Source organism: Wyeomyia smithii, chromosome 2 (genome assembly GCF_029784165.1).
Source record: "Wyeomyia smithii strain HCP4-BCI-WySm-NY-G18 chromosome 2, ASM2978416v1, whole genome shotgun sequence".
In the NCBI taxonomy this organism is placed as follows: domain Eukaryota; kingdom Metazoa; phylum Arthropoda; class Insecta; order Diptera; family Culicidae; genus Wyeomyia; species Wyeomyia smithii.
In genome coordinates this window covers 264,041,881-264,060,116 of record NC_073695.1, presented here as the reverse complement: position 1 = coordinate 264,060,116, position 18,236 = coordinate 264,041,881, and the positions used below count along the sequence as shown (strand labels likewise).

The window sequence follows — 18,236 nt, the reverse complement described above, 5'->3', positions numbered from 1 at the left end:
AAAACTCGAAGTTCGAAGTTCATGGTTCAAAGTTCAAAGTTCAAAGGCCAGAAGCTGAAGTTTGAAGTTCAAAGTTTGAAATTCATAGTTCAAAGTTAAAAGCTCAATGTTAAAATTGTAGATCTCATAGTTCAAGGCTCTAAATTCAAGGTGCAAAGCTTTAGGTTTAAAGTTCGAAGCTCAAAGTTCAAAGTTTGAAGTTCTATGTTTCCAAAACTGAAAATTTGAAATTCAAATTCAGAGCTTTATTTTCAGAGTTTAAAATTCAATTTTCTAAGCTTTAAGTTTAAAGTTCAAAGTTTCAAAGTTCGAAGTACAAAGTTTAGTTCAAAGTTTAAAACTCAAATTCAAAGTTCAAAGTGCATAGGTCTGAGTTTACAGTTCAAAGTTCAAATCTAAAAGTTTTAGGTGAAAAATTTAAAGCGTAAAATAAATATCTAAACTCCTTATTCAAAGTTAAAATCGAAAAGTCGCGAATCGGCAGTCTAAAATTCAAAGCCAAACGTCAAAGCTGCATGTTGAAATCGAAGTTTGAAAGCCAGAGGTGAAAAATCTATGAACAAAATTTAATGAATATAAGTATTTTCAAATTCTAATAGTTTTTAGTTAACGTTTTGATTCTCAAATCAGTTTGAATTCTACATTGTATTTGAAAAAAGTTTTCTGGCAACCTAAAGGCTCGATATCTGCTTAACGCACATGCAATACAATAAATGATTACAACTAAGCTATAAAAACCCCCATTTTGCAATCTCACACAATTCGCATTTGATAGCGTCTATTGTTAGTTCATGCGAGATGTGAGCCGCCTTGTAGCACTTCATCGTGTGGCATATTAATCTGCCGCCATGGAATCAATTGTTCGCAAATCTTAGAGCTGTTCAGAAGCGAGGCACAGGTGGTAAAAGTGAAGCCTTCCAACTGGTCAAAAGATCTTGGAAAAATGATGTTCGGTCATATTACGTTTGATCTATAAAGTTAGTATCTGGTGTTAAACTAACGAGTGATAAAAAGTAAGTTCACAAACTGTCCTGAGCTGAAGATAAGTTTAACCGCTAACCGGTGCAAGTATCGAGTCCGATATGTGTCCGCCGCAGCAGCAATCGTATCCGAACATCAATGATCTACCATTGGAAGTGCTGGAGCACATTCTGAGCTACCTGTGTCTCGCCGATCGGAAGGATGCAGCCCTCGTGTGTCGCTACTGGGAACAATTGGCGCTGTCCTATCGCGCCATGGAAAAGGTGAAGTTATCACTTAAGATGAACCTAGAGTATTCAGCACAAGTTTTACAGCAAAGTTGGCGGCCCTATCGGGTGTTGGAAATCGATCTACGCGAGTTACGATGCAGTGAGTTCGACTTGGAGATAATTTTGATGATTCTGGATAGGGTGAGCGATTCTTTGGAGGCACTGCATTTGTATGCGGAATGTACTGCTTCGCAGTTGAGGCAAATTGTTTGCAGGACGCCGAAGTTGAAGGAACTCCGAGTTTTTCTTGTAAAAAGCGACGACGGTGATGTGATCAAGACGGCAGATTTCCCCGTTTTGCCGGGGTTGAAAAGTTTCCAGATAGTTGACAACATGTTGGATGTTGCAGAAGTCGATTTGATCAAGTTTGCTCCAAATTTGTGTCACCTGAGCTTGGAATCGGTGGAATGCCGCGAAAAGTTTCGCTGGTCCCGGGTGCTTCAGTCCGTTGGACCCCAGCTAAAATCGCTTAAAATTGTTAACAAAACTAACATCTGGGATTGTACGGACGAGTTTAATTTTCGACAGCTGAAAACACTCGAAATTCAGGAGTACAACTCCGAGGAATGGAGTGAGGATATGTTGAAAAAAATTCTCACTGGAGCGCCGAATTTAAGCTCGTTGTCGCTTAACTTTCAAATTACACGATCGTTGCTGGAAGTAATCTGCTGCCTGCCGTTAACTAATCTGAAAATATGCGTGGCCAGTAAGTTGGGAAAGAGCTCCTTCCGTTGTTTGGAGAAGTTGACCAATTTGAAGGTAACAACATTTTGAACATAATTTGACGTAACGGTAATTTGTCTCTCACTTTCGATAGGTTCTCCACGTGAAGGGATATTTGAATTGCTCGATGCTAGCGGACTGCAAGCCACTTCCCAGCGTTAGGGAATTCCATCTGACGGTAGACACTTTTCCTATTGACCACGAATCGATCATAAAACGACTGAGTCTGATATTGCCACAGCTGCGGACCTTTCGCGTGAGCTGCAACTGCAGTCAGCTGCGTGGTAATGATTTCGTCCGGCAGATTTGCAAATCCTTCGAGGTTCGGTCGACTTACTATTTTCAACTTGTTAACTGATGCATGTTCTGTGTAGATAGGAAAATGGTGTAATAACGACGGTTCTGTGTTTTAGGGACGAAGAATCGGATAAAATTGTAGAACAAATGTGAGCAGCCTGTTTGCCGTTAAGATAGGATATCCTTTCGATATGAAAATATATTGAATATTTTCAATAAATTTCCCCAATATTTTATGGTATTTTTTTTCAAAATTATTTGCTTAGTTTGAATATCAAGCCAAAATTTCAAATTTTTTCACTTATTTCTATACATTTTGAATTCCAGTAGCGTGAATGTTATCTGGTTTATGTGATTTATTTTAGAGTGGGATTTATTGGTAATATTGTTTGTGTCAAAGTCAAACATTTTTTATTTAATCGCAGTATCAAATTTGATTTCAAAGCCATGATGAAGCAGTATGATATAGCCTACCTTCAGGCACTTCAACCCATGTGGAAGAGATCCACCGATAGTGCAGCAGACACGCGATCTTATCACACAACTACACGCTCACATTTTCACCTGAAGCTGGTGCATTTTGGTCTCTCCCCATGATCGAAGCCTCTCTGCATTATCTCTACCTGTTGTTTGCCAACATGCCAACATTACCTGCACAGTGGATAGAGTACGTCAGTACGATCAGCCAGCTTTCTGTTCTCGTCTCGCTGCGTCAGTCAGTCAGTCACGGTTGTATTGCGGTTGCGCTCGGATCGCGTAAAAATCTTTTGGTTTCGAATCCGCGCTGATCGCGCTGTTCTTCTCTTCTTGTTCCGTCCGTCCGTACGTGCATCGTGGGTCGTTTCGCTGCTGGCTGTCGTTCAACCGGACGAACGAGCGGATAAATAACAATAAGCTCACGTTTGTTGGTATTTTCAATACTTTTCGTCACGACACTCGACTCGACCGCCCGTCATGCCGTCATTTAGATTCAAATAGGTCCGATAATTAAAGTGTGTTGCTCGGTGGGCTGCCTTTTTTTCGGGAAAAGTCCGAACTCCACGCAGTGATCATTTTCAGCGCAGAAAGCTGCTGCCGTGCAAAACAAATAGAAAATCGAAAGTGTCGTGTTTGGTTGGAAATGGGAGCGAATGAGAGCGATTTAGTTACGTGACGTGTACGGGGTAAACAATCAAAACAAAAATTGCGTACCATGAAATGGGCAATGAAGAAGAGTGTGACAGTAAGTTGTGGACCACGAGATCGAGACTACGTTATCTTTTGGGGTGTCAATTATATCTGCGTTACCGTTGTGTGAAGTTCGCTGGCTCTAAAAACATCTGAACTTCGAACCCGTTCTCGTCATCGCTACGGTGTATTGGTACAAGGCGAGAGAGGCGAGGTGCTAGTGTGTTGGTGCAACAGATCCACGAACATCTCGCAAAGTTCGCGAGACGAAAACAGATGTTGCAGTGGTGGATGTGAACGACTGATTAGAAAGGTGTTTTGTTTGCACACAAAGTTCAAAAGTTGAATTTTTGTGTTTTCGCAAAGTAGCCACTACGTGATCGGGTAAGTTCAGTTCTTCAGTTTCCGTACCGAAAGTTCATCCAATCGTGGCGAACCTTGGTTGGAAGTGTGTATACCTACTTCCGTTTCATGCATGAGAAGCTTGCGCTGACCGCAACCGGGTGAAGAAGTAAGAAGCAATAAAAATATATTTTATTATCGACCATGGAGTAAATTCTGTTTCGAATCACGGCTTGTCGTGGGTGTGTTTGCGTGTCCAAAGCGGAGTGGAATGTTGAATTTTTCGCAACAACCGCCGCAGAAAAACGGGGTGTTAGTAGATGTCAAAACGAAAGTTGTTTCCATTCATGTTGGTACCGAGCGGTGGTCCTCTGGTGCACGTTAGTTTAGTGTTGGTGCTGCTGCTACTTTTTGGGTTTACAGTATAGGTATGTGGGTACGGAATTGGAAACAACAGTGGTATGCTGCTCTGGCCACCTCCTTTTCAACAACAATGCTTTTCGGTGGGCCGCAGCAGGCTAAAAGACAAACGATTTCGACGGTCGGAATGCGAGAAACCTTCGGTGATTTTTGCATAAATGCAATTTGTTTGTGCATGAAGGCACGCATAATTTGACGCGAGTACGACAGTAGTCGCAAAAGTTGCCTGCCAGCAACTAGGCAGAGGTAAGTGTTTGGAGCTTCAGCCGATTGTTGAAACGTGAAGATTATGTAAATTCGATATGTTTCGTTTGTGCCGTGAGCATCGTCGCCGCTTTGGAGTGTCGGAGGAGAGTCTTTGGTTTTAAAAAACACACAGTTTTTTTCTCTAATTGAGGGCAGTTAGATGGGCTGTTGTGTGTAACTTTTTCCCCGAGAAGTCGAATTTTTTGTTGTCGTTTCGGCATAAGTTTTAATTTTTTTTTACTACCACATTGACACAATTTCTGTTCACCTTTTGAACTCACGCGAAACGTGCGAGATGAACTTTTTTGCAAACATACTTGGACACTTGGCATGCTTTTGCTTCTTTTGCGGACGGTTGTGGGTAGTAGGTTTAGTTACACTAGGCTATAAAAAGCCGTACATTTCTGCAGTGAGAGTTAGGCATTGGTAAATGTTTTTGCTGTGGAAGCATACTAGACGTTAGTTTTGTCAGGATCGGATGTATGCTAGTCAAAAAAAATAAAATAATACAAAAACAAAAAGTGAACAAAATTAAATACTGGCTGGATGTACGAAATAATGAAGAATAAAAATAAGTTTAATATTCCAAGATATTTTCTAAAAAATTGGACATCGACTAAAGTCCGGATTGAAAAGAAGTAAAAGAAGACGAACTTGGTATTTCTATATATATTTCTATATATTTACTAAAACATTAGGTATTATGATGCTCTTAATTTAAATTAAAAGAGTAAAGAATTTATTTCAATGTTTTTGTTTGATAATGCTCTAGCTCTATTTGAAGTGCATTCGGACGGCAGTATGCTGTTGTTGCCACAGTGGTGTTAGTTAGTTTAAAATAGTTTATTTGACACGGTACGATACATTTCTGCTTTACTTGCCACAGCAGTGTACGAACCTAAATGTATTGAAATATCATTCCAAGACATACAGCATGTTTTAAATCTAATTAATCTTTGAATCTTTCATAATCATTCAACAAACAATGCATCTCAAACTAAGTTTATTATTTTTATTGCCATCGTCTGATCTCTTTTTGTGAACTGTGAACCTATGACTTGGAAAAAAACTAGGAAGAGTTGCTTCTGTAACATATTTAGGTTTGTTTTGACAAAACGCATTTTACGAAACAAGCTGTCAACAGTGCTAAGATCAAGTAATTTTACAAGGGAATCGTTCCATTATTCATTTTAGCTTATATATTCATCTAACAAAAGATAGCAAATAATTAAAACTAGAAAAAAAAAACATATTTAATAAGTAAAATCATAACTTAATCGGTTTATCAATCCATTAATGGATTCCTTTAGACTATTTTACGTTTCACGTGTGGTAAGGAACTTTTAGAACTAACTCAAAAGTTCTAAATTTATAAAGTTCTAATATTTGGGCATTAACACATAAAAATTCAAAGTCTACTACGGAATCCGTAGTCCAACCAATCAATGTTTCTCGTTCAATGGCGAATCACTTTCCACATCAATCCACATCAAACATCAACTCTATGATTCACTATACTAAGAATCCTGTACATATTCCAATTTTTTGAAAAGAAAAAACTTTAACAGGTAGAAATATATATGTTATACGCATATTTTTTCCATTTTTTTAATGAGCTCGGAAAAATTTGGTGTGAATACATGTACATTAGGGTGTCCCAAAAAAATCCATATAGGAAAAGTCAAGGTGCTTAGCCCTAAATTGGAAGATAATGTTATTTATAGCATTTTTGTAGAACATTTCGACTTTATAAAAAATCGTTTTCAGGTTGCCCAAACGTGATTTATGAAAAAATGACTTTTTCAAGCTACAAATCCACCCTTTGCACTTTTTTGAAATTTGTTCGATTCCTACATTTTTCAGTTCAGTTCTTGAATATTCTTTTTCTCATAATTTTTAGATAAAAGCCTTCAAAACACATATAAAAAAATTTTTTTGATCAAGAATTGAAATTTTTACTGCTAAGCAGGATTGAAGACAAAAATTTACATGAAAAAAGATCCTTGATATCTTATCGGGGGGCTGAGATATTGGCGTTTATACATGTGATGGAAAACTATGCATTGTGTCAAAAATGCCACTAAAGCCCAATATCTCCGTTGAACAGTGTTTAATTTTGCCGTTTGTGCGTAAATAGTGATTCAAATGTTAATTTTAGCCATAAGGTATGTTCGGAGAAGTTTCAGGATATTCAAAAATGCATCTTTCCATGTAGAGAGATGGCTGATCAATCCACCAATGAGTGATAAAAAATTTACTTTTTAATCAGAATAAGATAGACGCAAGGTGTCTTCGATAAAGTTTTAGGTTATCTTAAAACAAGAAACTTCACCGAAGGCATCATGTTTCTATCTCTTACATATTACGTGCAACATTGAGTTTTCTATTAGAAGGCACTAGAAATCATGATTTTCGTTCTAACTTTTTTCGTAGATTTTTCCGAATTTTCAAACCCTCTAAGTTATCAGCCATGCAAAAACGCATTTGTTTCCTGAACATTGTTATTTTTTTTCTTCCAAAATAAAACAGTTATTAAACATATTTGTTAAAATGCATAGTTTTCCATCATATATAGAAATGCCAATATCTCAGCTCCCCGATAAGATATCAAATATCTTTTTTCATGTAAATTTTCGTCGTAAATCCCGCTTCGCAATGAAAATTTCAGTTCTTTATATTTTTTTTTATTTTTTGTTTTGAAGGGTTTTATCTAAAAATTATTAGAAAAAAATAATTTTTCTGTGATGTTTAATGGGCTCTGGGAGTCAAAAAACTAAATGCAATGCTGAACTGAACCATGCTAAATATTCAAAAAACCCCACAAAAATAAAAAAATTTATGAAAAAATGTAGGAATCAAACAGAATTAAAAAAAATCCAAAAGAGTGGATTTGTAGCTTAAAAAGTTATTTTTTCATAAATCACGTTGGGGTAACCTGAAAACAATTTTTTAGAAAGTCGAAATGTTCTACAAAAATGCTATGAATAAAATTATCTTTCAATTTATGGCTGAGCACCTTGGCTTTTTTAACATCGATTTTTTTTGGGACACCCTAATGTACATTCTCCACGAACGCCGGTTTAATGAGTTGAATAATAAAACGAACACCCAATACACTATTATGGCACACATGAATATTGGAGAACAACCTCCCCATCAGTCTCCCCAATGCCTAAAGTTTGATAAAAAATGCTACAGTTTTTGCACTGATTAGAATTAAAAGAAAAAGTCCGGAATATACTGTACTGCATCAAATTTCGAACACTTAAGCTATGATGTAAATTCTTGCGCTAAAAAATCAACGAGAAAAGAATTTTCTCATCGATGTTACTGGTTCAACATTTTTTTTTAATTTTTGTTACGAAAAAGTGCTGTCTACATGGATTCAAACATGTTTTGTTCAAGAAATTACCGAAAATCCACTACTCGGCTTTGATTCGAATTCCAAACACTTCAATGTAGGTAATCAGTAAGAGATAGATAGGCGAACCGTTTCAACACTGACTATACATCTCTGGGTAAAGGACATTCCGAGAAACGAAATGGTATATGGTAATCATACTTTTGATCACTCTAGCTATAATTATGTGATTTTTGTTCTAAAATGTTCGAAGTTTAAGACTGTTCGAAGTTTGAATCAAAACGGTACCTAATTACACTATGTATGATCTCGTTTGAGTAGAGGTTTGAGTAGAGGCTATGCTCAAATTAACGTGAGATAAATTTGATAATATGCTTCCATCTTGACTCCTCCTCTCGCAGTAAAAAAATCTAAACATATAAAAATGCAGCTTCATCTGTCTGATTTACTGAACCGATCGGCGAAAAATTTAGTATATAGTGGTATTAAAGGCCAATAAAGATGACTAAGATAGTTCAAGACCCCTCCCTTTGTCTGAAAGGAAGGGGTCTCACACACATTCCGCACAACTTAAGAACCAATCAGGCAAGTACAACCAAATTTGGCATGTGAAAGTTTTAAGGGGTAACAAATATGTCTATAATAGAATGACGCCCAGAAGCCAAAAAATGTCTGCAAATGCCACTTTGAAATCCAAGGTGGTGACTTCCGGTTTTTGAAAAACAGCGGAAAGTTACCACATACCACCCAATATGGGTATTTTCGGAATCGTAATGATGCACCGAAGCCACAAATCGATCTTAAACACTATTTTGAATTGTAAGATGGCAACTTCTGGTTTCTGGAAAACAGCCAAAAATGGCTGATTTCCATCAAATATGAGTATCTCCGGAGCCAGAATGATACACAGAAGCTAAAAATCGATCACAAACACCATTTCGAATTCTATTCTTGCAAACGATAATGACCGATAATGACCAAATACCATTCAATATGAATGTTCCCGGAACCAGAATGGCTCCCAGAGGTCAGAAATTGATTTCAGATGCCATCTTGAAATCCAAGATAACGACTTTCGGTTTCTGAAGAACAGCCTAAAGTGACCAACTACCACCTAATATTAGTATCTCCGGAACCAGAATGACAAGGAGCTTAAAACAGGGTGTTGAAAACCAGGAAAATCAGCGAATGTCAGGTAATTCATTCTTCGCTCAGGGAATATCAGGGAAAACAAAAAAAATATCAGGAAAAAAATTTTGACCGAGGCGCGATTCTTTTTTAAACGACTCTTTAGTGCAAAAACTGATTTTTTCAGCATAAAAGGCCATTTTGGGACCTTTACGATTCGGTACCATATCCGATTGAATACTTTTTTCACTGGGATTCCAGAGTTGAGTTAATCTACGTTGCATTTTTTTGTGCGGAATGCTGAAAAATAGTAGGAAAATCATATGATATTTAGGGGAATATCAGGGAAAATCAGGGAATTTCATCTTGAAATTTTTTTCGCCACCCTGTAAAAATCGTCCCCAAATACCATTTTAAATTGTGAGATGGCAACTTCAGGAAAACAGCCGAAAATGACCGAATGCTACTCAATATGGATATTTCCGTAATCGATGATTCATAGAAGCCAAGCATTGGCACCATTTTGAATTCAAAGATGACCACTTTCAATACCAATATACCACCCAATATGGGTAGTTCCGAAATCAGATTGATGCTCAGATGCCAGAAAAACAGCTGGAAATGACCGAAAGTCTCCCAAAATTATTATTTCTAGAATCGAGGTTATGTACAGAAGGCAAAAGGCAAGGATGTTGTCATTCCGATAAAACCAAGCATATCAAACGATTTGTCTTTTGATTTTGGTCATATCTAGAGACAAAAAAAATTGAAAATTGGCGGTAATTTCGTGGCAACTATATTTTTCAAAAACACTGCAAAAATTGATTTTTTTTTTGTAAAAACAAGAAAAAACTGGTTTATTTGATTTAATATATAGTAATTTAACCGTACGATTCGTGATGTGATTTCTTTGCATTACTGACTAAATGTACATACTGTGTCAAATTGTCTTCAGTCAGGTTTTGAGGTCGGTAGACTTGTATTATTTAAAGTATACTGTCTCACGCTGCGTTCCGTATCTACCGAGTTTCCGGAAAAAGTTCAAGAAAGTGTCTGCGATCCGAATACCTACCAAAATTATAATACCACGTCGGGTATTTTGAAAAATGCTTGCTTGTTTTTAGTTCATCTTGTAACCTCGATTTTATGACTGCGCACTCTGGAATTCTATCACGCAGGTAAAATCTTTGCTCGAAGGATCAACTTACCGAGCCGTCCGAAGACAATTCAATCCAGCCTGAAAAAATCGCGTTTTGAAAGAACAGTAGTACTGTTACATCTTATTGGCTCCGTAAGAAAAAACGTCTCGTTGCCAACAAGGAGCCTAATAATCTTCAGTTTTGTCCATGCTACTGGTTTTCATGCATTTCGCAGGTTTCAAATAGAAATGTTTCATGATTGACATAGTTGATATTTTTCATTGTTTTCATTAATATTTTTCGTTATTTTTGCGGCATTTCGCGGGTTTTTGTATATTTCATTTAAACACAAAAATGGGCGGGACGAAGCTTGCCGGGTAGCTAGTTTCAAAAAAAAAAACACTGGTCGCCAGTAGAGGGTAGAGAAGAAAGGAAGGAAATGTTACAATCGTTGTTACCAGATATCCAGTCCATTTCTGCATCTCTAATGACTGTTACGGAAAAGAAGGGGCACCTTGTCACCGTGGAAGGGATACCATGTCACCGTGGTAATTTTAACCCTTTTATCTACTCTTCATAACTCTATTGCTCTACATTACTGAGCCTCGCTAGATACCCAGTCAGGCATCGACAATTGAAATCGCCTAGAGAGTTGTATTCTCATTCAACTGTGTTCTTTTAAATTTAACGCAAAGGATTGGTCCAGGGGGGTAAAGGAGGGTTTAAGGAAGGAGGGAAGGTTTAATGTAGGAAAATAAACCCAACAAAGCGTATAAGTAATAAATGTATGTGTTGAAATTTATTTTTTTCCAAAAGGATTTTTTTAGTATAAATCCCAAGTAACACACGTTGGTATAGAATAGTTGACGTTACTTATTCCATGACATCAATATAACCAGAAAAGCGCAAAACATGAAGGCTAGTAGAACAAGTACCGATAACTGCATGAAAGCAAGCCAACTTGATATAATTGAGTGGCAAAATACATCTCGAGTACTAATACGGCAATGCGCAAATCTGTTGCTATGACAACTGTTAACCAGCGCATTCTGCAAATGTGTTGTGTCTGCGCAGTGCAACTAGATCGGCAATTTCTTTTATCAGTGGCAGTTTTTATTGATTATGAAATGATGACAAAAAATAATATTCAACCTTTCAAAAAGAGTTGTTTCTTTCGCTTGAATATTGAAATTGTTTTCGCATAGTTTCAACGTTATCTGGATATAAAATCTAACAAAACTAGAAAACGTTGTTAGATATACAATAACAAAAATCTGGAGTGATATTGGTTACACTGCAAGCGTTTTGTTTATCTTTTGATGGCGCGTTTTGACCCGCTTCGAATAAATATAGAAATCGATCGTATAGTTTAAATAATAATTTGATCACGTAATTTTAAGTTGGGTGTTGAATGCTTCGACTATTGAACTAAGGAAAAGCATTTTACAGGTACGTAGTGTTGTTATTAGATGGTGTAATGTCTTACAAAAAGACCAAGTGATAGTGATTGTCATTCTTGAACTCATGTTATCAAAAACATCTCAAAAACCAGAAAAAACGAGCTTGTTTTCGAAATGCGATTGTATTACTGATGAAAAACAACTTCAAACACAATATAATAACACAAGTTTTCAATTGCGCTTGTAGTACACTTATATGACTACTTTCGTTGTTACTTTTTTCTAACATGTTTTGTGTGTTACTTGGGATGTTTTTCAAGATAGTAAGCTCCCTACAACTCGTTCTCACATTTTAACTAATGATCATTGACCATCATTGAAACATAATTATTTAGAGAAAAAAGGAATTGAAAATATACTTTTAGATGAGTAACATTCTCGAGCTTGGACTTTTAAAACTTCATGTTTTCAGGAGAAAAAAAAATAAAAAAATAGCAAAAAATAAAAACAAGCTCCCTACAGTTCTTTCTTGTATAATCAAACGTTTCTAAACTATATTCTTGAGTCTAGAGCATTTCAACGAATTGTTCATTCCCGCAATATTTCACCATAAAACCCGACTTGGGTAAAAAAAAATATATTTTCAGTTTCGGGTCCGATACAGATATTTAAGAAAATTAAATTTGTGCTTTTGTATCTCATTCATTATATTTTTAGAAAGTTTGATTGTAGTTTTTGCTCTATATTCTAAATCTTCATGCACAAAACGGTTCATGTTGGAAAACGCCTCCGATTTTATCTTTTTCAGAAATGAAGTCAAAATTTTTTTTGCTATCATACATTCCGAGGCAAATATCGATAATTTTGTAGCAATGTTTTGCCTTTCTCCTAGAAAGTTGCCTTTCTCCTAGAAAGGTATAGCAATCACTGGAAAAACCAAATGTATAAAAGTGCTCCAAAGTGTCGAATCTCGTATATCAATCGACTTAGTTTGACGAGCTAAGCATTTTCTGTATGTGTGTGTGCGTATGTGTGTGTGTGTGTAACGCTCTCCCAATCTCACTCGATTTTCTCAGAAATGGCTGGACCGATCTTCATGAAATTAATTGCAAATGAGAGGTCTAGTTGCCCCATAAGACCCTATTGAATTTCATTGCAATCGGAGTTTTAGTTTAGAGGTTATGTTTAAAAATGTGAAAATCACGAAACATCATTATCACAGAAACTACTCGACCCATTTTAACAAAATTGGTTTTAAATGAACGAGCTACTTAAAAAACCCTTAACTTTTGAGTTTCATGAAAATTGAACGTGCGGTTCAGAAGTTATTTAAAGAAACGTGTTCTGGAGAGTGTTTAATCTCACTCATGTTTCTCAGAGATGGCTGAACCGATTTTCATGAAATCAGTGTCAAATGGAAGGTCTAGTTGCCCCATAAGATCCTATTGATTTGTTTTGCAATCAGGCTATTACTTTGCCTGTTATGTTTAAAAATGTGAAATCCAGTTATGAAAAGGAACATATTCCGAAGACTACTCAAACTCACTCACTTTTCTCAGAGATGGCTGAACCGATTTCCACGGAATTAGTGTCACATGAAAGGTCTAGCTGCCTCATAACACCCTATTGAATTTCGATGTAATCGGACTGTAACTTCGTCTGTAAAGTACCAGAATGTGAAAATCACGAAACTTCATTATCTCAGAAAGTACACAACCGATTTGAACAATATTGGTATCAAATGAACGGGCTAGTTTAAAGTTAATTGATGAATTTTATAGTGATTAAACACGCGGTTCAAAAATTGTGAAAAGAAACATGTTCCGGTGACTATTCAAATTCACTCGTTTTCCCAAAAATGGCTGGACTAAATTCAACAATCTGAGTGTCAAATGAAAAGTTTGGCTTCCCTATAGGTTCCCATTTTATTTGACTATAATCGTATTTTTATTCCAGCCGTTATGTATTAAATTAAAAAAACAACGGAAGTCTATTATCTCAATGATCACACGACTTATTTGAACATATCTAGTGTCATTTGAACAGGTTGTCTCTCAAACTCACAAGTAAAAAATATCATAGCAATTTGATATGTGGTTCAAAAGTTATGAAAAGAAACGAAATTCAAAGACTATTTAAAACTGTAACTGCTTTGATCAAAACATATGGCCTCAACAAAATTTAAATTTGGTATTGTGCTAGGGTAAACGCTCCAATAGTGGAGGAGCTAAGCGAGAATTTTGCATATTTGGCCATTTTCCGCTCATAAAAACAAGTCTAGCTGGAATATTTCCCCATTTGCTGTCGAAATGGGTTCTACTTAATAGTTTTGCACCCTAAAATTTACATCAAATACTCTTTGAGGCTCAAAATTCAAGAAAATATGCTGCAAGGTTTTGTTCCAATAGTTGCGGTAGAGTTCCTATAGTTGCGAACGGGTGTTCCTATAGTTACGGTGCGATAAACATTCGCTTTCAATTTATTGAATAAGCATATTTAGCTTGATTAAAGTGGTTTTGGACTGTGTTGATAGATATTATATTGTGTTATATCGATTTATGTACAGATACTCGAATTATTAGATATGGTCAGTTATATAATGCCCTGCCAAAGGTATATGTAACATATCTAATACTTTGGGGCCATTTAAAAAATTGTCCCACGATGAAGGTGTTGCGAGGAGCCTAAAATAATTATCTTTATCCTAATTTACAAAAAAAACATTAATGGAATAAAAATTAAGTCTATAACTTCTGCTCCGTGCCACGTTTGCACCTACAATTTCAACGTTAGTATTTACTTAAAGTCAGTTAGTTTTTCAACTGTTTCACACTAACACACTGTTGATGACTCCTTAAAAATATTAAAAATAAAAACACAAACGGTGAGTAAGCATCATTTAAGTGATTTTACTTAAAGCATTTATGTAGCAATTCAGGAGAGAGAGAGGGGAGTAATAAATTCAACATGTATAACTTTAATAATGAACGTTAATATTTTATATAAATCGTGTATTTATGTCATGCCATTGCCAATTATTAAAATTCTCATTTTTTCGTAGATTTTCGCGCTCCTGTTTTCTAATGGCAGCTTGCTGACTTTTTCGTTCACTTAATTTGTCTTTTAGTTTCTCAGCCTCAAGTTTCTTCTTCGCTCTTTTTTCTGATTTTTGTCTCATCAGCAACCGTGTTTCTTCCTTTAGTTTTTCCCGTTCAACTTTCTTCTCAGCTCGTATTTCGCGTGATGCTGCCTTCAGCTTTTCTATTTCCACCTTTTTTGCAGCGCGTATCTCTGTCTTTTCTTTTCTCTCTTGAATCTTTTTCTCCTTCTCCTCCTCGATTCGGCGAATCTCCTCTAGGCGTTCACCAGCAGTAAGGACAGGGTAGAATTTACGTTTGCAATTTTTATGATTAGGTGACTGAAAGGTTACTGGGGACATATAAAAATATATGGATTAGTTTTAATAAACAGAAAGCAAGCATTATTCTAAAATTACCTGACGTATGCAAGATTTCCGGCTCCGTAAGAAATGAATCGATGATAGTCGCATTTTTGAAAGGGTGCACCGATGGTTCATCCAGGTATTTAGTTTTCTCATTGCTGGAGTGTGTGAACCTGGCCGGGTCGAACGGGTACAATCCGCAGGTTTTGAATCCAGATACGATGATGTCTGAAGTCATCTAATGTAAGAACATTTCTATTGTGCTTATCAGCGTCAGCGGGCTGTGTAATCCTAGTTGTGTTAGGATATAACACAACTGGAATTATTCCTAACTCGCAACACGAATCAGCTACATTTGCTGCCATATGCGATGAATGCCCGTCGACAAAATAATACACAGGAAGAGTTACTCCCGTCTTCAAAAGGAAGGGGTAAAATACCTTCCGAATGTACAATTCGAAATTGTTGGCATCCATCCATCCTTTAGCACTTTTTCCAATACCCCACTCGGCCGGAAATGTTCAAGTCCGAGCGAATTCTTTCCAAAGGCAAGATGACGACTGGAGGCACAACTAAGCCGTCTGCTGGCATGTTCTACTTCGTAAACATTGTGGCTCCCACGAATAGCCAACACAGCTTTATTTTTTGGGTTTAGGTAGAAGCATGTCTCGTCTCCATTCCACATCCTTGACGGATCCTGAAGAATGTGCGCAGTTCCGTGCTCTATCGCATATGTTTTAAAGTCGTGAAACCAGCCCCGAATATTGACCTCGCTTACCTTGGCACTCGCTGAGGAGACAGCCTCTGGCGTTCGTATCGTGAGGGTTTTATGCCTCTTGAGAAAACTCTGGAACCATTTCCGACCTAAAGTTCAAAATCACAATATTTTGAGTTGAGTTATAAACAAAAGCATCACGCAACTTACCAGGAACATTTTTGCAGAAGGGATTGGGTCGTGGATAAGAATTGAAAAACGATGTATTTTTGATTTCAGAGTTTCCCTTATAATCGGAAAACCCTTTCGTTGCATGTTTTTGATCCATCCAACAAGTTTCAACTCCTCCTCCGACAACACCGTTTGGGGTCCTTTTCGTGTCTTCTTTGTAGAAGATATTGCAGCCCAGTAAGCAGTTTGTTTTCCTTCCTTGATGCTGAGAAGACTTCGCTGCACGTCATTTTCACAGTAGCACTGGCGAGCTGGTTTTTTCTTTTGGGGTTCGCGGCTATTATGAAATTCCATACTGTAATGATGTATTTGTAATCAATTATGCAGAATAATCAAGTAAATTTATAGAACTTACTTTTAAGAGCACGATTTAAAGCAGGAAAGGCCGAAAAAAAAACACTGCTTCAATCCACTACAAACAACAAACGAAAGTGCAACGCGGAGGACGTTTTTGACGTTTATGAAGTCAGTGGGTGCTACGTTTAACACAGTGCAACCAGAAATGCGAAACATAACGCAACTATAGGAGCATAGTGTATCTTATGATCCAATAGTGGAGGAACCATTTTATCAACAATATGATATTAAATCATCGAATTTCACCTGTGAAATGGTTACTATGTTAGTTTATTATATGTAGAAACAATTAGACGAATAGAAATCATACTACAATCAGAAACAACTCTTAAAAACTTCGTGGAAAAAATAAGGAATTGAATAGTATTTGGTGCCTTCTGGGTACGTTTTTGAAAAATACGGTTTTTATCAATATTATAAATATTTTTTGGAGTTTATTGTTATAGTAACATATTTTACCATGTGTTATGTGTTAGTTTCAGGAACCTGTAGTATAAAGAACTTATTTCTAATCAGTTCAAACAATGATTATTCATGAGATACCGCAACTATTGGTGCTACCACAACTATTAGATCATTTACCCTATTCGTATGTTCCCGGTACTGCTCGTGATTGAAGTGAACGAAATTCAAAGTCATTTCTTTTATTTTGCTATTTCTTTAGCACGAATATTTTACTCCTAATTAATAATTTTTTTAACTTTTTGCCTCTCTCCTAGAAAGGTATAGCAATCACTTGCAAAACCGAAGATATGAAAGTGCTCCAAAGGGCCGAATGGCATATATCACTCGACTCAGCTCGATAAGCTAAGCATTTTCTGTATGTATGTATGTATGTGTGTGTGTATGTGTGTGTGTGTATGTGTGTGTGTATGTGTAGATTTTTATTCTCACTCACTTTTCTCAGAGATGGCTGGACCGATTCTCATGAAATTAATTGCAAATGAAAGGTCTTGTTGTCCCATGAGACCCTATTCAATTTTATTGTAATCGGATTTTTAGTTTGGAGGTTATGTATCAAAATGTAAAAATCACGAAACATCAATATCTCAGAAACCACACAACCGGTTTCAATAAAATTGGTATCAAATGAACGGGCTATTTTAAAAACCCTTAACTTTTGAATTATATATTGATTGAACATGTGGTTCAAAATTTTTGAAAAGAAACGCCTTTTGAAGACTGTTTAATTTCACTAATGTTTCTCAGAGATGGCTGGACCGATTTCCAAAAAACCAGTGTCATATGAAAGGTCTAGTTACATGAGACCCTATTGATTTTTTATGCAATCGGACTATTACTTTGCCTGTTATGGTTAAAAATGTGAAATCTAGCTATGAAAAGAAACACATACCGAAGAATACATAAACTCACTCACTTTTCTCAGAGATGGCTGAACCGATTTTCACGAAATAAGTGTCAAATGAAAGGTATAGCTGACTCATAACACCCTATTGAATTTTACTGTAGAAAGATTTCTCCTAACGCATCAAAAACACAATTAATTATTTTTCCTCATAAACCGGGAGTTTCTTTTCTCAAACCCACTAATCATCTTGTTGTTAAGATGAACGGTGCGATCTTAAATTGGTCTGACCAAGTTAAATATTTAGGGCTAATTTATGATAAAAATCTTACTTTCAAGAAGCACATTGAAAATATCCAAACAAAGTGCAATAAATATATAAAATGTTTGTATCCTCTAATCAACAGAAACTGTTAATTTACAAACAAATATTTAGAGCAGCAATGTTATATGCAGTTCCCATCTGCACAAGTTGTTGTACAACCAGAAAGAAGATGCTTCATAGGATTCAGAATAAACTTTTGAAAATTATATTGAAGCGTCCTCGCTGGTTTAGCACGAATAAATTTCACAGGCTTACTAATGTGGAAACATTAGAGAATATGTCAAACCAAATTATCAACAAGTTAGGCGTCGTACACAAATTACGTAACGCTAAAAATCTAGATTTCAGACCCCCTCCCCCTCTATGTAACGATAGGTAACGTTCGAC

General features: G+C 36.4%; 3 protein-coding genes and 1 long non-coding RNA gene across 5 annotated transcripts in view; 2 read left to right on the top strand and 2 right to left on the bottom strand.

The window, feature by feature from the left end:
* Window positions 1-842: 842 nt before the first annotated feature.
* Window positions 843-2,527, top strand: LOC129723351 (uncharacterized). Its single transcript, XM_055677528.1, has 2 exons — window positions 843-2,009; window positions 2,068-2,527. The coding sequence occupies exons 1-2, from the start codon at window positions 1,083-1,085 to the stop codon at window positions 2,329-2,331; spliced, it is 1,191 nt and encodes a 396-aa protein (XP_055533503.1). The 5' UTR covers window positions 843-1,082; the 3' UTR covers window positions 2,332-2,527.
* Window positions 2,528-2,997: 470 nt separating this feature from the next.
* LOC129720772 (ral guanine nucleotide dissociation stimulator-like 1) overlaps window positions 2,998-18,236 on the top strand; it is a 145,272-nt gene continuing 130,033 nt past the window's right edge. Inside the window, exon 1 of one of the 2 annotated variants that reach the window (XM_055672504.1) lies at window positions 2,998-3,821. The gene's annotated coding sequence lies outside the window, so the exon portion shown is untranslated. Of the gene's footprint in view, window positions 3,822-3,966; window positions 4,446-18,236 lie in introns of those variants that run through there. The other variant, XM_055672505.1, reaches the window with a different exon arrangement.
* LOC129720775 (uncharacterized) lies at window positions 14,416-15,398 on the bottom strand. Its single transcript, XM_055672508.1, has 2 exons — window positions 14,970-15,398; window positions 14,416-14,902 (listed from the first exon to the last, which is right to left on the bottom strand). The coding sequence occupies exons 1-2, from the start codon at window positions 15,151-15,153 to the stop codon at window positions 14,472-14,474; spliced, it is 615 nt and encodes a 204-aa protein (XP_055528483.1). The 5' UTR covers window positions 15,154-15,398; the 3' UTR covers window positions 14,416-14,471.
* Window positions 15,477-16,285, bottom strand: LOC129720777 (uncharacterized). Its single transcript, XR_008727280.1, has 3 exons — window positions 16,217-16,285; window positions 15,841-16,156; window positions 15,477-15,779 (listed from the first exon to the last, which is right to left on the bottom strand). It is a non-coding gene; the product is annotated as an uncharacterized LOC129720777 (long non-coding RNA).